The sequence below is a fragment of the Artemia franciscana genome, chromosome 1 (assembly GCF_032884065.1).
Source record: "Artemia franciscana chromosome 1, ASM3288406v1, whole genome shotgun sequence".
In the NCBI taxonomy this organism is placed as follows: Eukaryota; Metazoa; Arthropoda; class Branchiopoda; order Anostraca; family Artemiidae; genus Artemia; species Artemia franciscana.
In genome coordinates this window covers 32,638,428-32,664,797 of record NC_088863.1, presented here as the reverse complement: position 1 = coordinate 32,664,797, position 26,370 = coordinate 32,638,428, and the positions used below count along the sequence as shown (strand labels likewise).

Below are 26,370 nucleotides of genomic sequence, written 5' to 3'. Positions count from 1 at the left end.
CTTGTTAAAATTATCCAATGTTTTTACTAAACCATCAAACCGCCCCAAAAATACACCCTCAAAATCTTAGATTACATGAAATGTTTGATTTTCAGTTGATATGATGACAAAAGATACTTCACCCAACATTTCATTAAAACAAAAACCTTTTGAGAAATGATGATTTTCTTCCAATCTCTTCAACCCAATTATGAATTTCACTCTCTAGAATGATTCAACTCTTACCAACATATGACTGTATTCTGTCAACTGGGTTCATTAGGATGGTACCCTCAACGAAAAAATTGAAGGCATACCCAAACATCATCCTATAAGCATTTAAATGACTTAGGACAAATTAATATAACTGAAATAAGGCATCAGGAACTAAGGAGGTTAACCTGCACCACATTGCTGGGCTTCAAACCCGCTCTCCTCTTCGTTATATACATGAGAAATGGATAGAGGGTTAGAATTCTCCAACTCAGCAAGTAATCTATCAAGTGTATTGGGACTTAGATGGGTGTCAACTCAATCAAAGTCCCCCACATATACACTTTGTTACTCGAGGACACTTGCCTGAGCGAAATTTCCATCCACCCCATTAAAATATATGGATTGTGCAAAAAAGTTGACAGTGCAGCATCACTGGCACCCTCAAACACCTATTTCAATAAACAATCGAGTTCAACCTCCTTGTCCATGCATTCACATACGGCATTTCTTTCCATCAAGGTTTCAATATCATTGAAGAGATTATGTTCATCCACCACCGTCAATCGATTTCGAGACTTAACTCAAAAACGACAATATGAAAAATTTATTTCTTTGAAATGAACACAAGTGACCTAAAGAGTAACATATTATTTTGTTTCTAAATAACTTTAATTTATATGAAAAAGAACGAGTTGTTTCATCGAAAGATTCCAATAACCTGAAAATGTGAAGAAACTTCTTCATTCCACGACACATAAAAAGGAATGTAAATCAGAATCAGTAATAAATAAAAGAGGAAAGACAGAGACATAAGAAATATCACAGTTACATCGCTATGTAGTAAACTATTAAGGAAGGAGTGTCTTTATGAATGTAAAAATAAATTAAATATCTTACAAGAGGAATCAACAGGAGGGGAAGAGGGAATCGGCCAAGTATGTCCATGAGTTACAAGGAAGCTAGATAGCTATGGCTCGATGAGGGACATGGTTCCCAAGGAGGGCCTATGGCCATGGAGGGGCAATAGTGAACTAGGGAAGCCTTGAAGAGATTGGGTCTAGGGTGCAATTATGAGCTTGATTGCTCGGGAAGGGGGATCAAATTATGCAATAAAATTGTTTCACTAGTCCCACTCTAAAACAAATATTTGACAATGTGTCAGTGAAAAATTATAGCTTCTTAAGGTCGAGGGGTATTCTATCATACATAATAAACTATTTTATTTTTATGGAACTCATACTTAAATGTTCTTTTAAAGTACATACTTTAACTCTACTTTGAATTGTTTTTGCTCACTGTGCAATGTTTGATAATATAACGCTGTTTAAGGCTTTTAGGACCGGGTTTCTGGTTAAACAAACTGGAAAAAATAAACTCGAGTCAATAATATGAGTGTCGTGAGATCTATTGATAGCGATGTCAGGGGCAAAACGAAAGTAATATATTGACACGACGGGGGGGGGGGGGGGATTACGAGATAGTATATTTTTTTCTTTTTCCGTTACTTTCTACAAAAAAAACACTTATTTTTTCCCACATATGCCCAACATTCTGTAAAAAAAAAAATCTAATTAAGCCAATTGATTGTCATTTTCTAGGATCCTAAGCAGAAGTTTTTCACCTACATCTTGAAAACAAGTCTTGAGTATGTAATGAATGCCAAGGCGAGATTCTTTTTGTATGTGAATTGTCAGCTCATAATGGTGTAAATTCTGCAGATCATCAACATTTTTGATGAATTGTCAGCAGATGATCCTACTTTTGTTAGAAAAAAACATTCTGCCACATCAAGTGGCGTCCCGCCACTTCTATCACAGGACATGAATTTTTGCCCAAAGACGGTTCAACTGTCCGAAATTGTAAGTTTTAAGATAGCTTATCAACTTTTCATGGTCAAAAACCCTGTATTGGAGTTTTTGAGCCCCATTGTTTAGAAAAGTACGAAAATTGTTTTTTTGCATGCTTCATCTCATTATTCATAGCTGATTATTTTTTCCTGCCAGAACTAACACGTTACCGCAAGATCTCAGAGATTTGTCTAATGAACTCATTTAAAAATGAATGTCTCTCTCTAAGCACCTATTAAAGTTAGTCTTGATAGAAAACGATTTACTTCAGAAAATGAACTTCGTAAAATGCATTATTAACTATGATAAGAAATAGCGTGTCAAAAACTGTAAAAGTGGACGAAAGTCTATCCCTTAAATCTGAACTGCAAAAATCTCACTTGGATAATGGAACTTAACGTTGGTTTTTATCGAATTGAGCATGTATCGTTTGCGAAATATGTGGGTATAATAGTGGACGAGACTCTTATTTTTTTCAAAGTATATAGGCCTACAGTGAATATCATCTAAACTTGCTTGAAATGTAGGGACTCCTAAGAAATGAAAATATTTTTCCCAGTTAACATACTTAGATAAATATTTTTATCTTTATTCTGTTCATGTTTAATATCAGTAAGCTCAATTGCTACTGGACCCTCCAGTAACTGAATCCTGTGGAATTGAATCCAGGTAAGTGAAGTTTTGTGCAACTCAACCCTATTCAAATCATTCACCGGTTAACAGAACCCTCGTACAGCTCTACCACTTTTACCCCCGTCCAACTCACCACCCGCTTGACTAGGTTCTTCTTCAACTTAGCCCCCCTTCAACTCTACCATCATTCAACTCAACCACTGAGGGTTGACTTGCTTGAGGTTTGAGCTGAATGGGGTAAAATTAAAGACGAAATGGAGTTGCATGATTGCATGCTTTTTCTACAATAAGCCATGACTTGATGTCCACAAATACTCTATTTTCATTCAAAAATCAATGGAGTCAATGAAGGTCAAATGACCTTCATCGAAGGCCATTTGAATTAAAATGGAATAGTTGTGAGCATCAAGTCATGGCTAATTATATAAAAATCCAAGACAGACAGTCCAATTGGGTGAGAAGCAAACCTGGCTTTAATTCCCCCTTATTAGGATTGTATAAAACGGAGGATAGTTCATTATCCATGGGTATTTTCTGAGTTCGTTGATTTTTGAATTAAAATGGAATAATTGTGGGCATCAGGTCATGGCTAATTGTAGAAAAAGCCAAGACAGATAGTCCAATTGAGTGAGAAGCAAACCTTATATAATTTTATGATTATAAAATGCAAATATGTGCCAAAATGCAATCTTAATATCATTTCTGGAAAGTAAAGGCTTGAAACCATAAAAGTTCAACCTCAGGAATTTCCAAGCTTAAAACTACAGCCCTAATATATCCCTAAATCTTTTAAATCCTTAAAACTCCAGACCTTGAAGCAGCTATTTAAAATCCTCCTTTTGAATTCTAATATTCCCAATTCCCATGCCAAGTCTTAAATAAAACTAAAGAGTTTGAAAAAAAAAAAACAACTACCAAGTGAAAAACAAAGACGAAAAGATTCATTCAGATACAAAGCTGACTCATTAATGACATATGCTACTTACTTTCATATCAACAATAAAATTAGTTATGAAGCAAGTTCTTGAGAGTTCCAAATAGAACTTGATATCCGCAAGTGCGTTTTTCTTTCTTTGAACGAGTCTTTGGATAATGGGTTTTGAGTTACACCGAGGGGTTGAGTTGAACGGAGGTTAATTTGAACATCAGCTCAGTTGAATATGGGATCAGTTGAACAGGTTTGAACTGCACGGGGGTCGCGTCGTACGGAGGTTCAGTCAAACAGGGGTTCCATTAAACGGAGGTTCAGTTTCAGAAGGAACCGGTGGCAGGGGGGCTCATTTACATAGGGTTTACTTAAACGTGTATTGTTCGATGTGTTTGTCTACTTTTTAGGCACATACAGAGTAGATATAGTTTTATAGGCACTATAAAACTTCATATTTTACCTGTTTCAAGCCTTGTTAAGCTTCATAAGGCTTTTTTATTTTTGATGTACTGCATTTTAAAGTGCATCTGAATGTTTAATCTAAGGGTTTGAGAGTGGTCAGCATGATTATGAGACAAGGAATTCGTTAATTATTAAAAAACTGGTTAGGAGGTCTACGAGGTCTATATTATCGATTTACCGCGTTATTCTTTCTACATGGGAAACCCTTCTTACAGTATTTCTTCTTTTCACTCCTAGCGGAAGTCCAAGGATTTTACTCCCTAGTCAATTCTTTTTCAGAGGCGTCAACTCAGTCAAAGACAAAGTTATCAGTTTTCTTCGTCGCTTTAGCTAAACAAACATGAGAGGGTTGAACCTAAAGGGTTCGTCACTCAAAATTACCATTAGGCATGAATTATCCTTATTAATTTTTTCTGTAATTTTTTATACAATTTTTTTATGTATATTTATTAACCGGCAGTTTGATGTCTGCACGCTACTTATTCTCCAGATTCTGTTTAAACCGGTTACAACTAAATAATACTTCACTGAATTGCTCAAGAACAATCTGAGTAGTTAGTCACTGGTCTAATTTATGTATTCTCACGAGCTCCGATTATAGCTGCATATAGTCTTTTGAGAGGAATTTTTTTTTACTTCGGAACACAAATATGTATAGTATTTGAAGGAACTGCAGCCAGCAAGTATACATTATAGAAAAAAGTTTCTGATTGTTGAATAAAATACTTTTCCTCTATTTTTTGATACCCCATAACAACAGTGTTAAGTGTAGCAATCTAGAATGTAAAACCGAGACAGGTTTTATAATTATTTTGGAATAAAATAAAAAAAAAATAATTGTCGACTATAAAATTTGATTTGATTAAAATATTCATCAATTTTTTTTATATCTGTCAAAATAAAAACCACCGAAATCACTAATTCAGGAACGTCAGGCAAACTCCAAACGTTTAACATGGGAGGTATAGGAAGATTGCTTGAGAGCCGTCCTGCCTTAATGAAGTAAAATTATAAAATAGTATTGTTGCATACAGATTTGTCTCAAGTGAAGCATTTTTGCCTGTTTTTTCTTTCTTTAATGAGGAATTCACCATTAGGTTCTTGTAACTATAGTTTGGAAAAGGCCATAAGCCTTATTGGCAATTGCGCATTTTTTTGTATTATTCTCTCTCTCTCTCTCTCCAAAAAAATAACTCCATCTTAAAGTACCATTAAATAAAAAAAAGGAAGTTTTTTTTACTGCAAGTAAGGAGCGACACTAAAACTTAAAACGAACAGATATCATTCCGTAAATAAAATGGGTTGTCCCCTCTTCGATGCCTCTTTCTTTACGCTAAAGTTTTACTCTTTCTCACAACTCAACTTTTTACAACAATATTAAACTTTAGCGTAAAGAGCGAGGCGTCGAGGAGTGGACAACCTCTTTCATACATGGAATAATTTCTGTTCGTTTTAAGTTTTAATGTCGCTCCTTACTTGCAGTAAAAAAACTTGTTTACTTAAATTTAATTTCTGAACGTTTTTGAATTAATTTTGGCTTAACATACATGAATAATTAAAATGAACTTTGCATATTAATTTTTTCGGCTAAATAGCTTTCTCATAGTTTTGATTGGACGATTTTCATATAAGAAATGGGTGGGGGAGGAGACCTAGTTGCCCTCCAATTTTTGGTTACTTAAAAAGGCAACTAGAAGTTTTTATTTTTTTTATGATTGTTTTTATTAGTAATAACTTACGAAATAACTTAAGTAACGAACTTTGGTTTTTGAATATTTTAATTATGTATATGAAGGGGTTTGCCCCCTCGTCAAAATCTCTCTCTGTACACTAAAGCTTGAATTGTGTCCCAATTCTTTAAGAATGAACCCTGAATCACAAAGCCCGTGGAATACATAGTTGAAATCACTAAAAATACTTTAGCATAAAGAGCGAGGTATCGTGGAGGAGATGAACCCCCTTATTTACGTAATAATTTCTGTTCTATTTAGGTTTTAATGCTGCTCCCTACTTCTAGCTGAATTTTTTTTTCTCATTTTTTTTTCTCAAAATAATGCTAGAAAATCCTGCAGCCTCTTCATGGAAATTCTCTTCCCTCATGATGAATCTCTGCATGAAAAGATTCTCTCACGTAACCCCCTCCCCCGAACCACCCCCCCTCAACACTAAAAAGTCCCCTGAAAACGTCTGTACACTTTCCAGTAACCCTTACTATATGTAAACGATTATCAAAGATTGTAGCTTTTAGCCCCTCCCCTGAGGACTGTGAGGGATTAAGTGGTCCCGAAAGACATAATTAATAGGTTTTCCGACTATGATAAACAAAATGGCTATCTCAGAATTTTGGTCCGGTAACCTTAGAAAAAAATGAGCGTGGGAGGGGGCCTAGGTGCCCTCCAATTTTTTTATGACTTAAACAGGGAACTAGAACTTTTAATTTCTGTTAGAATGAGTGCTCTTGTGACATTGTAGGACAACTGGGTCGATACGATCATCCCTGGGAAAAAACAAAAACATAAAAAAAACAAAAAATAAACACGCGCTCGTCATCCGTCTTGTGGCAAAAAATAAGAAATTCCACATTTTTGCAGATAGGAGCTAGAAACCTCTACAGTAGGGTTAATGCTTTAATAGGGAAAATGTTTTTAAAAAACTTACCATGGATAAATATTTTTTTGTTAGTATTAATGCTAAGAAATGCAGCAAAGCTCGTAGATGTATCGTCATTGCTACTGGTAGTAAAATTCATTACGAATTAATTTTGTATTCCAAACTTTCATACAAATCTAGCAATATTATGACATTCATCTTCATTTGTAGTTTCACCTATATTTTTAGAGTGTTGCTCAATATTCGAAGTCCTAGCGGTCGTTGCATGTGTACATAAAGAACACATCAATTGGTCCCATTTTAGATATAGCCACACTTTTTCACCCAAACAATTTGAAATAACCTCTTTTTTGTTTTTGTTTGTACGTGGTTAAAAAACCTAATTATTTAACTTACCCTTCGTTCACAGAGATACGATTTTTAACACAACATGGCTCACGGATAACTGATGAAGGAAAATCACAAATATGTGCACATTGAAACATTCATTGCAGATACTGAAGCGCGAAAGCTAGTACAAGATATTTGAACCAAATAGGCATAGAAATATGATACTTCAAATTCTGAATGCCAAAAATAAAATTAAAAAATAGCTTGTATTAGCCTAGGCTAGCTTTATCTAATCTATGACATAATTCTTATTTCTATGTTCGTTTCCCAGGAAATGTCCTCCCATGCTCTGAGGATTAAATGTTTATTTGAATAGCCCTCATACCCTTTGCCATATATTAATGCATTAAACAACATTGATAGACTATACTATACATTAATGGAGTATATACTAATTATATACTCGGGTTTAATTTTATAGAAATTAAACCCGTTTTTTCTTCAATCAATTTTTACTAATGGACTATATTAATGGACTGCTGAAAATGATTAGTCTCTCAGTTAATTGTATTGTATGATAAAAAGAAAACACATTTCAATTCAAATAATGTTTGCGTTTTTTTACAGCTCATTATAAATAAAGCAGCCATTGAACCGTTATGGCGTATAAATCAGCAGCAACAAAGGATAAAATTTGATGGATTATGCAAAAACGGCCAATTTCATGAGAATATGCACCAGTGCGATAGAGGGGCTGGGTAACCGCATAAAAATTTTTCAGCTTGGTTTGATCACGATTGGTCATGATTAACGTTACATACTTGTTTTTTCAGGCACTTTACCTTACACTGACGGTAAAGAAAGCAGAAGTATGATTCCAATATGTCTACCGGCTAGGCTGCTTAGCCTGTCAAAATTTTTCCAAGCTAATCTGGGCCTTCTTTGGGCATACTGGAAAGAAATTGCAGATTAATTACCACTTACAGAAAAAAGATTAGCTCTGATTTACATTTTAGATTAATTATACCAAGTACCCGCTTTTCTTTGAAATTTCCTACTTTTTTTTATCTAAGTCAACAGATGCTACTCTGTAAGTGATGAATCCCTATTTGAATCCCTATCTTCCCATGTTACTAACCAAAGTTGGTTTCGAATGATAGCTGCAATGCTATTTATTATTCTGTTTGTCAAAAATTAATAATTCAAAAAGTTAGAAATTGCAATTTATATTCTATTTTCATTAATCTTCTGTTATGAAAACCCATTGTGAAAAAAACTTCCAAATTAAGTAACATAAATAGCCCCCCCCCCTTTTGAATTGGCTCCCGTATATAAATAATGGTACAGATATATACGGTAGTCGATTTTGGAAGGATCTTTTAAAAGTTCTAATTCTTTTACCTCGCTTATGTCCACAATTCTGGTGAGCTCCTGGCATGGTCTTTAGTTTAGTCAGTAAAAGACGAATAATATTGAATAGGAAGCACAAATTTGCAACCAAAGATATAACAAGGGGCGCTGAAAGGACGTAATAGGACAATGAATGGTTATTTTCGTGAATCCAACACCTAGAAAAAAAAGGAAAAACATTAATCTGTGCAACTTGATGGGTTTAGTGTAGGTTTTATTCATGACCGCATTAAGTTTCTTTTGTTAACCCTTAGTCACGATTAAAACGTAAAGCATTTATAAACATTGAAAGTTTCCTAAGTTGAAAGGCAGTAAAAGTGATTTACTTTCGCCATAAGAACTTGTTGAAGACTTATTGAGGTGATTATCCAAAAAGTAAACAGTTATAAAACACTAGATCAAGAGGGGCTATAATTTCGACAAACTTCAATCTTGGATTGAAAGATTCAGTAAATATCCTGTCTCCAAAACTATAGTTGAAAGGTAGTTAAAGAATCTAAGTCTCGTAACAAATAGATTATAGGCTTCAAACTGTAAATGCTTGACTAAAAAAAATAATATATGCTACTTGCCTTGCTATCTATGTTCTCAGCCAAGGAGATTTTCATTTTTCAATAAAGCTAAATAAAAGTTCAAATAGGGATAAATCTTTTTATCAGAAAGTGAAACAACAACAAAAATACTGGATATTTCGATCACATATACAGTGACCGTCACCAGAAGATACACAGATGACTGTCACTGCATATGTGATCGGAATATCCAATACATTTTCATTGTTTTTTACTGTGTAATAAAAGGACCTATCCCTATTTGAAATTGTTTTTTATCGTCATGAAAAGGGAGTGATCTATCAAAAAGCGGTTTTTGGTAAAAAAAACTGTATGCAAGCAGCGACACGGGCTAGTAATAAAGCTCTAAAAAGGGGTTTAGATAACAATATATCCGTCAACGAAAATTCACTTTTCTATGGTATTTCCATATATATAAGAAGCATCAAATTTAAAGTTACCCATCAACAGCTACGAGTCTGAGACATTTTGCCAAATTCTCAAAAAAATAGTTTAAACGCCCCAAAAGAGGAAGTGTTCTTAATAAAAATTACGTAATTACATTAAGTATATCAGGGAACCCTATTGCAGCGGTTTCAAGTTCCTTCCTTTGAAAACGTAGATTTTTTTCTTTTTCTGAGAAAGAAGATCAAGGATGCATGCCTAATTGTTTGTTGTTTTTCTATCTAAACAGGATCGCATCCAATAGTCCTAAAGCCAGAAGAAGGCTCGGGCAGAAAAGAATTAAAACAATTATAAAGTTCTTTTTTTAGTCTTTTTTTAAATTTTGTAATAAATTTTGCCACAGAAAAGTGGATTTTCTACCATTTTCTGGCACAAAACTACAATTTTTCCCTAAAGAGGACCAAGTTGCTATTAATTGAAAAATTATTTGGAGAATCAATTTATAACGTGTGATCTCTTTTGTTGCTTACAAAGGGTACTAAATGTTACGATTTAGCATATATTGAGCCTTATTCCAAAATGATGTGACTACGGAGTCAATACAATCAACCTAAGGTAAAAAGGAGATAATGGTGAAAGCATGAAGCAATGGTGATATTAGTAAGTCATACTGAACTTTTGGGAAAATTTTTATTCTTAAACAACCCTATATTGCAATTTTTTTGGCCCTTTTTCAATATGTTTCATTTCAGGACAGATTGGCCATATTTCAATTTTAAACAATTTCTTAGCCCTAGTTCAATATCCAACTCTTCTTTCACACAGTTCAGTTTTACCGTTCTTGGCCTTAGATATGGCTCCTCTAATATTATTTAAGAAGAGTATGTCTTCCATTAATACAATTCCGGTCCACAGGAAAATTCTGTGAGCAGGTATCCATTGTATTGTCCTGAGTAGTTTGGGGTCAATACCTCAAGTGTCATGTTACCCCGGGATCCCTTACACAAATACAAGCGCCATGTATTCCCAGATGCTTAAAACTGATACAACCGCACAGTACATCCATCAACCACGACACACATGGTGTCATCTCAACTTCCAGTGATAAGAAAATTCCTGGCCAACTTTATTTTCTCGGTGAAACATTACAATGAGTCTCAAACTCAGCTTCCGGTGATAAAGGAAATTCTTGGGAATACATGGTGAGTGTCAAAATATTTCATATAAAAGAATTGGGACTGGGGCTAGCTATTATCAGCTGGTAAACCAAGTTAATCCAACAGGATGTATAAAAAATTTTTGACAAGGACTCTATAAAGGAGGTCTGTGATCTATATATATTTTTTAGCATACTTAGTGGGTGGAAACAGTTTCTCAGACAGTTTTGCTTTATCAAATGACACTTACAATCTCCTTTTGATACCAAATTTTATGTATATCATCTAAAGTTTTAAAATCACACCTACCTACTAGTCATTCCTGAGAGAGGAGAGAGGAGAGAGAGAGAGAGAGAGAGAGAGAGAGAGAGAGAGAGAGAGAGAGAGAGAGAGAGAGAGAGAGAGAGAGAGAGAGGAGAGAGAGAGAGAGAGAGAGAGAGAGAGAGAGAGAGAGAGAGAGAGAGAGAGAGAGAGAGAGAGAGAGAGAGAGAGATAGAGAGAGAGAGAGACAGAGAGATAGACAGAGAGAGTGTTTGTCTCTCTCTGTGTCTGTCATTGTGTGTTTTTATGTTTGACTCTTTGTGTTTGTGTATATATTTTAATCTCTCTCACCATGCCTGTTTGTCTGAGTGCCTGTTTGCCTGTCTCTGCGTCTGTCTTTTTTTTTGTTTTTGTGTCTGACTCTGTGTGCTTATATATTTTTGTCTCTGTATCTCTTTCCCCGCTTTTTTAGCGTCTGTTTGTCTGTCTCTGTGTCTGGCTCTGTATGTTTGTGTGTTTTCTTGTCTCTCTTTCTCACCGTACTGGTGTGTCTGAATGTCAGTTTGTCTGTCTCTTTGTCTTTAATTATGTGTTGGTTTGTCTGACTCTGTGTTTTTTTGTATATTTTTGTCTCTCTCTCTCTCGCTCTCTCTCCCCCCCCCTCTCTCTCTCTCTGTGCTTGTGTGTCAGAGTGTATGTTTTCCTGTCTCTGTGTCTGTGTGTTTTTGTGCCTGAATCTGTGTGTTTGTATGTGCTATGTCTCTCTCTTTGTCATACTGTGTCTGAGGGTCTTTCTGTCAGTCTCTTTGTCTGTCTTTTCTGTGTTTGTGCGTCTAACTGTGTGTGTTTGTGTGTAGATTTTGTTTCTCTCACAATGCTTGTGTTTCTGAGTGTCTGTTTTTCAGTCTTTGTGTCTGTCTTTGTGTGCCTAGTTCTGTGTGTTTGTGTAGATATTTTCTTTCTCTCTCTCTCTATTTTGTCTGTCTCTGTGTCTGCCTTTTGGTGTTTATGTGTGTGATTTTATCTTTTTTTTTTGTGTTTTTGTCTCTTTCAAACCGTGCCTTTATGTCTCAGTGTCCGTTCTCTGTGTTTGTCTTTGTGTGTTAATGTGTGTTTTTTTTTTCTCTCTCTCACCGTGTCTGAGTGTCTGTTTGCATCTATCTGTGTCTGTATTTGTTTGTTTGTGTGTCTGACTCTATGTGTTTGTATTTGCTTTATCTCTCCATTTCTCTGTGCCTGTTTGTCTGAGTGTCTGTTTGCTGGCTGTTTTTTGTTTATTCGGCGTCTGTTTTTGATTATTTTTGTGTGTGACTGTGATTTTTTAATTTGATTTCTCTCTCTCTTTGCCTGTTTGTCTGAACGTCTGTTTTTCTGTGTCTGTATCTTTCTTTGTGTGTTTGTGTATCTGACCCTTTGTGTTTGTAAGTGTGTTTTTTCTCTTTCTCAATGTAACTGTGTCTGAGCATTTGATTGCCTGTGTCTGTGTCTGTCTTTGTGCGTTTGTGTGTCTCACTCTATGTGTTAGGCTGTATTTCTCTCTCTCTCTCTCTCTTTCTCTCTCTCTCTTCCTTCGTGTCTGTGTGTCTGAGTGTATTTTTTGCCTGTCCCGGTGTCTGTCTTTGTGTGTAAGACGCTTTGTGTTTCCGTCTGTGTTTTTTGTCTCTCTCTTTCACCGTGCCTGTGTTTCTGAGTGTATGTTTGTCTATCTCTGCGTCTGCCTTTGTTTGTTTGTATTTCTCACTCTGTGTGTTAGTATGTGTTTGTTGTCTCTCTCTTTTACAGTGTCTGTGTGTCTGAGTGTATGTTTTTCTGTCTCGTTGTCTGTCTTTATTTGTCCGACTCCATGTGTTTGCGTTTCTGTTTTCTGTCTCTCTCTCACCGTATCCGTGTGCCTGAGTCTCTGTTTGTCTGTCTCTGCGTGTACCTTGGAGTGCTTGTATGTCTGACTCTATGTGTTTATTTTGTGTTTGTGCATTTCTCCAGCTTTGTTATTACAATTTTTGGGAATTATTCCCAAGGTATTTTTCTACATTAAAAATAATGTTTTAAATCTATTGGTCCGTGTTCATAAAAACTATCCCCAACGTGATGCCTAGCTTCACAATTCTTGACCTACACAACTCTATGACTGACTTGTGGCACTATCTAACATTCCTCATCGTTGGCACCCCTTTGGAATTTTTAGATATTTTCAGGATAAAAAAAAACAAACAAACACACACACAATTTTTGGAGAAGACAATAAGTCAAGCAGTCTAGGTTGAAACAAAGAGACGAGAAAAAACATAGCAATTTTGCATTATTATTGGTATTTCTGGGAAAAAATGTTTGAACAACTCTGGTTAAAACAAAGGAATGAAAGAGAAACAAGACAATTCCACTTTGGTATTGGTATTTTTGTGAAAAAGAGGAACAACTCTGGTTGAAACATAAGAACAAGGAAAGTTAAGAAGAAAAATTAAGCGTTTAAATAGCCTTGATGGTGACGGCCTTTCTTACCGATTTTTTGCTTATGATTGTCCTGCTCTACTTAACCATCTACAAATATTTTTCCAGTCTTGCTTAGCACAGTCGCTTGTTCCTGATAGTTTCCTTAGTGACCGTGTAACGTCTATTCAAAAGCGAGGCAAGGACCCCGCGTCATGTGTGAATTATTGTCCCATTACAGTAGTGTTTCTTAAGTAAGTTGCTTGAACATTTGTTACTACCAGAAATTGAGTCGAATTGTGATTTTATGCCTTTTCAATTTGGTTTTCGGAAAATTTTCGGTTGCTCCCATGCAGATCATGTTTTAAGCCGATTCATGAAAGATGCCGTAAAAACTAAAATGTCTTTATACTGTCTTACTGTTGATATTTCGGGAGCTTTCGACAATATTGTGCACTCTCAGGCTCTATTTTCCCTTGCGTCTTCAGGTGTTAATCCTTCCGTACTAAGTTTATTGTCTTCTTGGTATTCAAAGTCTAAAATACAAGTTACCTGGAATGGCCAAATATCTGACTTGGTAAAAATTAATAAGGGAGTTCGGCAAGGTGCCGTATTGTCTCCTAGTATATTTAAATGCGTCCTTGCATCGTCCCTGCGTCCCCTTAGAAGTTCTGTTTTTTACGGTAATATTGGTTTGTCATCTATTGCATATGCAGATGACGTTCTTCTTGTTGTCCGGACTCGCCGTGGATTGCTTTCTAATTTTATTATATTAACCAATGAACTATCTAAGATTGGACTGTCAGTTAATGCGTCTAAATGCGAGTTTATTTGTTTTAATAGCCCTTATGCAGCCGCTCCATTCGTTACTGGGACTGCAGTTCTACCAAGTTCTTCTTTAGTTAGTTGGCTTGGTCTGTGTTTCGGCCCAACACTTTCTACTACCTGTTCATCCCTAGTGAATCAAGCCGTGAAAAACCTACTCGTCGCTTACGGAAAAATATCCCAAAATAAAAGTCGTTACAAGCGCAACGGTTTGTGCATGATTTATAACGTTTATTGCACCCCTGTGCTTTTGTTTATATCAGGCATGGCTTATCTGTTTCGTAAGAAAGATCGACATACTCTACGTACGGCTTACTTCAGATATTGCAAATTCCTCCTCCGGCTTCCTAGATGGCACCGAAACAAAAAAAAATAATTGCTCGATTTGGTTTAATTGACGTGCCTTCTCTGATTCGGTCTTCCAGTGATGATTTATGTAAAAAGACTATCAACTTCATTCATGTTTATGACCCTCTGCAGCCTTTTTTCCATATTGATACTGGTTAATTAGTCCATGTTGTCTTTTGTTAGTTAGAATTTGTTTTTTTTTCTTCGCTGTTTATCGTTTTTGTTTTTATTAATTTATAATACTCCGTACTTTGTGTTTTTTATACTTTTACGGGTAATAAAGTTCATTCATTCATTCATTCAAAGCAACAATCCGCTCTGGTATAGCTAGTATTGGAAAAAGTCGAAAAACTCTGGTTGAAACATCAGAGCGAGAAAAGAAACAAAGCAATTCCGTTTTTATTTTATCCTCAAAATATCTGAGATTGCTTTAGGATTGGTGAGGGGTGCCAGAGGATGCAACAGGCCAGTCATAGAGTGGAAAAGGTCGGGGATTGCCATGTGGGGTATCACGGAGGGTTTGCTACCAAAACACAGATTAAAATGGATTTAAAGCATAATTTTTAACAATAAAATATCTGAAAATATGTTAAAAATGATAGTTTGTGCCAGAGGCTACATTGTGTCAGCCATAGTGTGTCACAGTGGCGTGAATTGATATGGTGCATCACGTTGGGGTCGGCTTGCGAAAAAACGAACCATTGGATTTAAAGCATTTTTTTATCATGAAAATATCTAAATATGCCTTAGGAATGATGAAGAGCGCCAGAAGGTAACTGGGGCCTGTCATAGAGTGGCACAGGTCCGGAATTACCAAAAATAATACGAACAAAAATAAAAATAATATGGATTTAAATAACAGGTCTTGTGTCGCCTTGAATTTACCTCTAATAACACACCCCTCTACTTAACGGATCTAGGTTTATCGTTAAAAAGCTATGGTTTTCATGCAGTATTATATTTTTGATTGTGGGTATACTTACGGTGAATTTCTTAGCATTTATGTTGACAATCTCCATTTGAATGACTTTATAGTGGTAAGTAACCCTTTCATAGCTGTGTAATATTGATTTCAGTGCCCTAAGAATAAAGTGTTTCAATAATGTTTGTGCATTTATTTATCAATAAAACTTGTATGTACAATATAAAGTCTTCATCTTTTAGATTTCTTGCTCTAGGATGAATCTTCAATATGTTATCATTTGCACAATTCTAATCAAACCAATGGTACGTAACATCTCACTGACTTCAATAGCTTACTTATCCTGTCTAGCTTATGTCGGAAAACTAATAACAATGTAGCAGCCAGGTTTGCCTAGTAGATCAATATTCAATAGCATTGTTGGATTCTAGCACACTCTCGGGGAGGATGGATATAAAACACTTGATTCATAGCTTTATTGTTATAGAAATTGTGCAGAGGATTCCTGTGTGGGAAACAGTCTATTTCATAGATTTTATTTGTCGGAACATAATATTACGAAGGATTTTCTTGCACAGGTATCTAAAGTTACAAACTTTGACCAGTGCTTACATATAGTAATGGTGATGTGGAAGTGTACAGACGTCTCAGGGGGATTCTTAGGTTGGGGGAGGGTGAGAAGAGGGGGAATATTTTGGGGGAACTGTCCTTGGAAGAATTTGTCATGGGGGAAGAAAATTTTCATAAAGGGAGCGTAGGATTTTTTAGCATTATTTAAAAAAAAATGAAAAAATAAATATGAAAAAGTTTTTCAACTGAAAGTAAGGAGAAGTATTAAAACTTAAAACGAACAGTAATTATTACTCATATGATGGGCCTACCTCCTTCTAATACCTCGCTCTTTACGCTAAAGTACTTTTAGTAAATTCAACTATTTATTCTACGGCTTTTGTGTTTCAGGGGGTCATTCTCAAGAAATTGGAACAAAATTTCTAGTTGCCTTTTTAAGTAACCAAAAAATGGAAGGGCAACTAGGCCTCCTGCCCCGCAAAATCAGTTGATCAAAACTACGAGAAAGCCATTTAGCCAAAAAAAGAAATATTCAAATTTCGTTTTAATTATTCATCTGCCAAGAGCCAAAATCAAAAACATGCATTTATTCAAAAACGTTCAGAAATCAAGTAGAAAAAAAACAAGTGTTTTTCAACGGAAAGTAAGGAGCGGCATTAAAACTTAAAACGAACAGAAATTACTTTGAATATGAAAGGGGCTGCTTCCTCATCAACGCCCCGCTCTTTACATTAAAGATTTTTACTATTTGAAAAGGTAGAGTTAAGAGAAAGAGTCAAACTTTAGCGTAAAGAGCGGGGCGTTGATGAGGAAGCAGCCCCTTTCATATACAAAGTAATTTCTGTTCGTTTTAAGTTTTAATCTTCATCAAATTTATTGAATTTGTTTCACTCAATTTAATATTTTCTTTAAATTGAAAAACAAAATTAGTGCTCATTGACTATTCAAAAAATTAGTATTATTAAGTAGCCACGGGTCTTTGGTTGATTTTTCTAAATCATATCTTACAAAACACTGAGAGTAAAACGCTTATTTCCTAAAATTCTTGAAGTTACCTTTCATTTTAATACGGATAAAAATAGGTTAAATCATCATTTATTTTATTTATGAAACAATATTTGTGGATTACTGTGAGACAACTTACTCGTAATTAGATTTTTCATAAAGAATCCTGAGAGAGACATAAGTAACTAGGATAGGAATAGGTAAAATCCAACCAATTATGTAGAACCAGGACATCAATCGCCGCTCATTGACAAACGTAAGTGACAACAACAAATGTAGATATAGACCTTCGCAAAACATCCATTGATGGTTGACTATATAAAAATACTGGATTAAAATGTACCATACTTGACACCAAACCTGGTAAAAGAATAAATAATAAATAAGCAAATTGTAAAATAAATGCCATAGAATATCTCCCAAAAACAACTAAACGATTTTGCGTTATAAATTGGCTAAAATAAAAATAAATGAATCAGATATTTGATGATAAACAAACGCTAAGTGTGCTGCTCATTAAGAGCTGAATTCAGTGTGAGATAGGACTCCAAAGCTGGAACTACTATTTTGTTTAATTTCCTTTCTCTTTTTCTTCAGAAATCACCTACAGTTAAAGCAAACTGAAAATGGTAAGTGCCTTTTTTGGGAGGGGGTTGGGAATAAGAAATTAGCAAATGCATTTTTTTGAATCTATAAGAAAAATCGGGGAAATAGCACAATATCCAATATGGTATTGGAGTTGATAAGCACACTTATGGGTAAGTATGAAAAAAAAACGTTCCAAAACAATTCATTTGGAATTGAAATAAGTTAAAATATTACCACTATTGTTAATTAGTGTTTTACTTGGATGCCCAGAAGAATGAGTCAGATTGAGCATTTGCTTTCCCTTCTGGAAGATCAAATATAACTAAAATCTTTAAAATCTTTAACATCCAGTAATGAATTCTGACAATTAAAAAAAATACTATACCTTTCTCTCCTCTTCGTAACGGAAAAACCCCCTCTACGAAGGGGGGTCGACAATCATTTTAAATGATTGTCTTCATTTTTTTAGTGTAATTTGTTTGATTATTAGAACATAGGATCTTTTTTTGTTTAATATTAAAACGTGACTAATTATGACCTGGATATTGTAGAAATATCACTTTAGGCTTGGCTAAAATAGAAACGACGTAAGACGTAAAGAAAGACGTAAAGGTTCTGCGATCGTTGTACGATACAATTAGAAAGAAAAAAACTTACAATCCTTTGTTTTGTTACACATTGCAAATGGGACATCTAAAAAATAATGAAGGAACATGATTTCAATAGTCTCAAAACAATTTGCAATTAAAAATTTGTTTTTGTGAAACATAGCACAATGTTAGGCATCACCTAGCAATGTGAGCCTCTTTTTGGTGTCATTGCGTCAACAGTCCAAGATGAATTGAAAAGGGAATAGTTGTGGAAAAAGTCAAGTCATGGCCAAGTGTAGAAAAAGCCAAGACAGATTGTCCAATAAAATGGGCATCAAGTGCAAGGTTAATTTTGACCCTTTGATTGCCGTTGTTAGTGTCTCCCACTTATGCTACACCTCTCATGCATGTCACTCCACAATGCCGAAATAGAGTCAACTTGTTGAGGTTCTACCTCGCCTTTTCGCAATTATAATTGCCAAATTGACAATTATAAATGACAATTTGGCAATTATAACTGACAAAGGCAAATTGTTTATATTCAGTCCAATTTGCCTATATATAGCCAAATTTGCTTATATATAGGCATATATTGTCAATATATCCATACTTTAAGCGGAGGGCATAGTCTAGATGGGATGAGGGTCTGACTGTCTGGTATTTATTAGTTAACCGCCATTAGTGGTTTGATATGACCACCTAGGAAAAAATACAATTTCTCCCTTAAAGTTATGACCATTTAGGTCGTTTTAATGGCCAGACACGGAAATATGCCAGTTAGGAAAGAAAACTATGTAGCATCTTTTGAGGCCGGGCCTCAGCACTCAGAATGTAGTAGGCTTGTATAATATATTGATTCTCGTTTTAAATAGCAATAGCCAAATATGTCACCCTTTTTTTGCTATTTTTCCTCGGGAAAAAGGAGGGCTTCCCAGGGAATACATATGGCACTAAACGGTTTTGATGATTAGTAATCAACAGTCGTATAGTTTAGGGCATCTTTGTAGGTTTGTGCTTGGTTTTCCACCAAATTTTGTTGCATCAAGATTGTAATGACGCTGTTCTTCTAACAAAATATTTCTTTCTTCTTCACTTTCATTTTTGACTCAATCTGACTCAGTATCTCTCCATTGCTTGTAACTCCCACTGCTGCTTATCTTCTTACCGCATATTTCTTTGTTCTCGTTGTCCCATGTCTTTTAACCACATAATTTTTTATTCTTCACTTTCATCTTGGACTGGTTTTAATTTTTTAAGGCGGCTACCTCCAAACTGGATGTTTCTTTGTTCTTCACTTTTGTTTTTGACTCTCGCAATTGTCGTGACGCAAGCAAACTACTGTATAGTGTTTATTTCCGTTTATTATTACTTTAAACATTTTTTCAATACCCTTTTCCTTAGCTGCTCGGAGTGCTCTTGTCACATTTGTTGGTTTAGGTTGTTCATTTGTCCTATAGGCAGTATGAAACTGCTCAAAACATCTTTTGTAAAGATACTAATTCTCCAAGGTATTTTATACTTATCTATGGTCTTTTTGTAATGCTTTACGCATCATAGATATGAAAAGGATGCGTTCACTCCCTGGGAGGGGAGAGGGGCGGAAATAATTTAATTTCTTTCTCTTGAAGTGAATTCATTAATATGCTGTCAATCATATGATTATTCTTGTCAATTACATGTGTCTTTGATAAAAATAGTGACACCATTACACCTTCGAAGACACCCATAACCCGTAATACCAACGAAACCTATGTCCCTGCTTTTACATGCCACCCTGTCCCACAATTCTGACAATATCCCTATCCCGTCGTTCCACGACAGCCATTAGGTGCATGTTATATCATAGTGAATGTTTTCTAGGAGATGCAGGTGCATGCTATGTCATGGGAATGTTTTCTAAATGATGCAAGTGTTAATTACCTTATAGTTTCTTTGAGCGTTTAAGAGCCCCACGAGGGCCAGGGCTTCTTTACTTCAGGATTTCTTTGGTATTTACATCATAGGGAATATGTTCTAATAGATACAAGTGTATATTATTTAATAAAGAATGTTCGCTTGGAAGTGCAGGTGTTAATTATATGATAGGGAATGTTTAGTCGTTATATCATAGTTTTTCAATGGTTACATAATAGGACGTGTTAGGGTCCACTGGTCAAGCGGGGGAATTTTATTAAGACATTTTTCAAGACTTTTCAAGTCATTTCAGGACGTTTCAAGAGTTTCAAGATGTTTTTTAAGACAATTTTCTTCGAGACATTTTCAAGACATTTCAGGACGTTTTTAAAACATTTTTCTTAAAAACATTTTTTCATTGATTTATTTACTTCTTACGTAATAGGGAATGTTTACCAGTGTTAAGGATGACACATTCACGGGCAACTTGTTTCTTCAGGGCCCCGTAGGGAATCCCTGTTTGAAACTGAGCACATCAAACACGTGCGGTGTTACGTAATACTTTAAGAGATTTAATTTTTTTCCAGGTGTTTTTTTCTTTCAAAGCGTTTTTTCTTTTTGAGATTTCATTTTATTTCAAAAAATTTTTCTCAGGGAAACTCTTATAATCCAAAGATTTTATGTCCACACTAGGATTCGAAAAGGATTTCACCTCAATGGAATGAAGCGCTAACCAGTCGGACTATGAAAACCTTTCTAATATTTTGATTCGGATAATACATTCTAGATGATAATCTGTTTCCAAGTTGGGGAATTCACTCTCTCGCATTCTAGAATGAAAAAATGGATTTCATATTTACATATGGCTGCAATAATTTACACGCTGGACAAAAGCAATTACAAGAATTTGTTGACATTTAAAGTGCGTCTGATTATTAAGTAATGTTTTAGAGAGTGTTATCAGGTAATAATTGGGTTGCTATTAGCGTAGTTTTTTACTAATAAAGTCTTTTACTCAATTGGATCTTGAATTTGTTATCAGAAATGCCATAAAAGCGAGAGCACATTATGGGTAGAATATGGTACAGCTTAATATACGTTCAAAAGTCCTTCTTTTCTTCTTCACTATAAAGAATGTTATAATTATATTAGAGCCAGTCTTGAACTACCAATCAAATGTACATAGGCTACAAGATGCTTAAATTGCATTAGTGAAATTAGTTAAATTGAAGTTTTATCCTTTAACAAGTAATCTAAAGAATTAAGGCTTTTGTTTGTGCAAATTTTATTAATAAAAGCGAATTTACAAGCATTATTGAAACACACAAAAAAGCAGTTATAACTAAACAAATACGAAAACAAAATGTGAAACAGTCATGACATGGATAAAATATAACCAAAAAACAAGTGGGAATTAAAGAAAGGCGATGGTCCTAAAATCAAATTCCAGAGGGGGGTAGAGTTGATAATAAAGGTAACTAAGACATATTAAGAGGTATTTCTGAGCGGTCTTAGTGAAACTATATGGTTGATATTGCTCTATTGGATGCGCCAAAATCACATTTTGATCACACTAACAAAATCACATTTTGAAAAAAGAAACATGCAAACGAAAAAAATAAACAAATTTTTGCTTTCGGGTATTTCTGAAAGGTTTTAATGAAAATGCCACCTTTATTTGTGCCAAGGCAATGCATAGTCAAGGCACCGTGACAATATATGGCTATCCCACCCTAGAAAACAATTCCAGAGTACTAAAATAAGTTCTAAAGTACTTTAATAAAAAAAATAATAAAGCTTCAAGTGCTGATAGTGTGGCAAATGAGTTGCTTAAATATTGTGACTCTGAGGTTTGAAATAAGTTACCGAAGATTATGAATATGATTTTGAAAAGGGGGAACTACCTAATGATTTTAGGAGATCCTTAATTAAACCACTGTATAAGAAAGGGTTTAAGAGTGAGTGTCGTAGTTGTTGAGGCAATAGTCTGGTCTCTGTCGGTAGCAAATTACTTAGTAATATGATATTAGTAATAGTAATATAGTATGATGCTGTAGACAGAGTTTTAAGAAAAGAAGAGCGTGGTTTTAGAAAAGTTAGAGGGTATGTCGACCAAATTTTCACTCTTAGGTTAATAATTGAAAAGTGCCTTAGTTGTCAAACATAATTGATCCTCAGTTTAATAGATAATGAGCAAGCGTTAGATTTTGTTGATAGAGGAGCTTTAGCAAAGGTATTATTCTTGTATGGTATGCCAGAAAAAAAAATTAAAGTGATGAGAGCTATTTACGAGAATAACACTACTCTGGGTAAGGTAGGAAAAGAGTTTAGCAAATGGTTTTGTATTAAATCAGAAGTTAAGCAGGGTTGTTTTCTATCCCCCTTTATATAGATCATTTTGATAGAATTTGTCTTAAAGAGCACAGGAAAGGCAATGGGAGACCACGAAATCAAATGGGAAGGAAAAACTCTCCCGAACTTAGATTGTGCTGATGATTTAAGCATCCTAGATAAAAGTGTTAGCGAAATAAATGAACTTTTAGAGGTTTTCAAAGTTCAAGGCACTAGAATAGGTTACTTTTGCAGTATTATCTGTCAATACGATCGGAGCGTTGAAGATGTTAGAAGTAAAATAGCCAAGACTTAGGGTGTTTTTTCACGCCTAAAAAAAGTTTGGAAGAATGAGAACGTAAGTCTGGAAACCAAGATTAGAATATTGGAAGATATAGTGATGGCAGTGGTCAAATATGGCTCGGAAGCATGGGAGCTCACAAAAGCGGATGAAGATTTAGTAGATACTTTCCAGTGAAATGGCTTATGGATTATTCAGGGTACTCGTATGACAGACCGTATTTCAAATTGTAGGCTCCAAGAAAAATTTTGTTCAATCCCGCTTTCTAGGGCTATAATGAAAGAAAGGTTGAGATTGCTAGGGCACATTCTGCGGATGAAGGATGACATATTGCTGAAGACTGTCATTTTTGGCCAACTGTCTAGGAATAAATGGAAAGCAGGTCATCCTTGTCTGGTATGGGAGGATGTAAGAAAGAAAAATTTAAATGAAATCGGAACTTCCTGGGAGGGTGTAAAGAGGAAATCTTAGAATAAAGTGGTATAGAAAAGAAGCTTGCGTAGCTGTGTTGGCCTTAGGCGGCTTTGTGATGCAGTGTGTTGTTAGTAGTAGTATTAGGTTTGTTTTTAGAAATAAATTTAAACCTTATTAAGAGCTATTTCTGAGGAATGTTAATGAAAACAACTCATTTCCTTGACTGGGTGTTAGATTTTAGTCTTCCACCGCCAAAAAATTCATTTAAAACCTCCCACTTTAACTTTAAGCTGTAGAATATGTTAGTCCAAGCAATTTACGACATCATGGTAATATCTGGTTGGCCCATGGCAATTTAATGATAAATATTATCACCCTAAGACATTTCAATATTTTCGTAATATTGATTTTTAGATGCTGTACTTTCTTTGTTTAGATTGGTCTTGATTTTTAGAGGTAAACATTGGTTTCTAGAGTTTGATTTCCGATTTTTACGGTTTGTCTGGATTTCAATGAATTTGTCATGATTTCTAAGGATTGTTCTTGATTTATAAATGTTGATCCCTTGATTTTTATGGATTCGTCTTTATGTCTATGGTCTGGTTTGGGTTTCCTGGGTTGACCCTGCTTTTTATGTATTTTTGTGAATTTCTATGCGTGGTTTAGGATTTCCAAGAATTCGTAAAACGAGAAAATATCCAGAAAACGTCAAAACGAAAATTCATAAAAAGATTATATCTTGAAAAATACTAGGAATGATAAAAGGTTTCAGAGGGCTCAGTCATAGTATGACATGGTGGCGTGAATTGAGATAGTGTATCATGTTGGGGAGTTGGTTTGGAAAAACATGTGTGTTTTGTAAGAATAATTTTTGTTTTGTAAGAGCTATTTTGGATTTTGTTTGAATTTTTGTATTCTGTAAGAAGTATTTGGGGTGTTGTTAGAATGTTTGGATTTTTAATAATTATTTTGCATTTTACATCAAATATTTTATATTCCATTAGAACTATTTTGGATTTATTTAATGTATCTTATTTTGTAAGAATAATTTCTTTTTAAGAACTATTTTGTATTTTTTTAGAACATTTTGTAATTGGCAAGAATTATTTCGGTTTTGTAAAAAATTATTTGGAATATGTTTGAACTTTTTGTATTCTAGAAGAACCATTTGGGATTTTGTTAGAATTTTTACGTTTTGAAGCCAGTAAATAGATTTTACACCAACTATTCTAATTCTGTTAGTATTATTTTAGATTTGTGCAGAGTATTTTTGTATTTTGTAAGAATAACCTTTGTTTTATAGCAACTATTTTGGATATTTTTAGAAGTATTGTGTAAGAAATATTTTTCTCTTTATAGAACTATTCTGGGTTTTCTTTGAACTTTATGCATTCTGAGAAAAGTAAATTCGATTTTGTTGAAATTTTTGCAAACGAATACTATATATTTTTGCCGCAAGTGTTTTTTTTTACATTTTGTTACAACTATTTGGATGTGTGTATAGTATTTTTTATTTTGTAAGAACCATTTTAAATTGTAATAGAGCTTTCTGTATTTTGTAATAATTATTTTCATTTTGGAAGAACTATTTTGGATTTTATTTGAACTCTAGAAGTGTTTTGGATGTTGTTAGATTTTTGTGTTTTTATCAAGCATTCTGCATTTTGCAGCAACTATTTTTTATTCTATTAGAATTATTTTGGATTTGTGTAAAGTAATTTTTTTGTATTTTGCAAGAAAGATTTTGTTTCGTAAAAACTATTTTGGGTTAGTGTACGGTATTTTTTGTTTTCACGGAATAATTTTGTTTTGTAAGAACTATTTTGACTTTTATTGAATATTGTATTTTGTAAGAATTAAAGAATTATTTTCTTTTTGTAGGAACTATTTTGGATTTTATTTTAACATTTGTATTTTGTAAGAAGATATTTTGGGTATTGTAATTTTTTTTTTTGTGTTTTGTATCAAGCATTTTTCATTTTGCAGCAACTATTTTTTTATTCTGATAGAATTAATTTGGTTTTGTATAAAGTGTTTTTTGCATTTTGTAAGAAGACTTTTGTTTTGTAAGAGCTATTTGGATACTGTTAGAGCTTTTTGTGCTCTGCAAGAATAATTTCTGTTTTGCAAGAACTATTTTTGATTTTGTTTGAACTTTTTATGTTTTTTAACAAACATAAAGTAGAAACAATAGGGAGAATCTTTTCAAGACAGTGGAAGTCAATTCAGTGGATATTTTGGCCCGACGTTCAATGGCCGTCTTCAGTAAAATACGAGACAGAAAAGCACATGTGTTGCTGCTGCACGTTCCGGAAAGAAGAAAAAAAAGATATAAACAAGAAGAAAAAAACTAAGAAAAAACTAAAAAAAGATAAACAATTAAAAAAAACTAAAAAGAAAAAAAGGAAAAAAAACTAAAAAAAACAAAAAAACTAGAAAACAAGGAACAAACTAAAAAATAAAAAAAATTGAAATTAAAAAACAACGGATTACAAGAATTCCAAAAACCTTAAAAAAGAAAACCAAAACTTTGAAGCTTAGTAGATATCATTGTTAGAAATTGGACTTGCTTTAATTATCAAATACCTTTGAAATAACTGCAATAGAACACAAGGGACAATGAGAATCCATATATAGAAGGCTGCCGCGTGCCGTGCTGGGGCCCAGCGGCGGAGCCTCACTGACTGAGAATTGCTGTAGATTGTCACTGGCTGGGAATTGCCATAGAGTATAACTTCTAATAATGAAATAGTTGGTTCCCATTGTTCAAATAAAAAATATCTATCAGAATATTCAAACGTCATAAACAGCTTATGTGATAATGAAGGGTGCCACAGGGTGCCATCGTCCATCCAATTTTTATAAAGTTATTGGAAATTAGGAGGAGGCTAATTCAAGAAAATATTCTTAATTTTATTCCCTTTTTAACAATAAGGAAATATAAAGTTAAATAAAATATTTTGAAATACATTAAATGTTTTGCTAAAAGTAAGCAGCAATGTTAAAACTTAAGAGATACATCTAAAATATAAGGAGGGTGTTACCCTGTCAATATAAGGTAATTTCTTTATAGTTTAGATATTTTTAATTTTACTGGGGGAAATGTATAAAACCAATTTGTTTAGGGGATAAGGCAAAGGTTTATTTAAGAAAATTTTGAACAAATCATGAGGTTTATACTCGTTCTCGTCACACACTGTATGCAAATTTATACAGTATAATCAAAGTCAGTAATTTTTGGCTACTACATTATCGGTGCGTACAAACAGCTCCTCCATTTATTCTGTCATAAGCAGTCCAATATAAATTACCCTTGAAGACGTGTTTTGGCAACAATTTTCACAAAATGATTTCGCAAAAGGCTCCC

The 26,370-nt window shown here is 34.3% G+C and overlaps 1 protein-coding gene across 4 annotated transcripts in view; it reads right to left on the bottom strand.

Annotated features, from left to right (window-relative positions):
* LOC136028807 (calcitonin gene-related peptide type 1 receptor-like) overlaps nucleotides 1-26,370 on the bottom strand; it is a 199,055-nt gene that overhangs the window by 97,479 nt on the left and 75,206 nt on the right. For all 4 annotated transcript variants that reach the window (XM_065706716.1, XM_065706721.1, XM_065706728.1 and 1 more), the window contains exons 6-7: nucleotides 17,026-17,246; nucleotides 8,407-8,573 (exon numbers count right to left, since the gene is read on the bottom strand). In XM_065706716.1, the coding sequence (XP_065562788.1) occupies nucleotides 8,407-8,573; nucleotides 17,026-17,246 (388 nt within the window). The remainder of the gene's footprint in view (nucleotides 1-8,406; nucleotides 8,574-17,025; nucleotides 17,247-26,370) is intronic.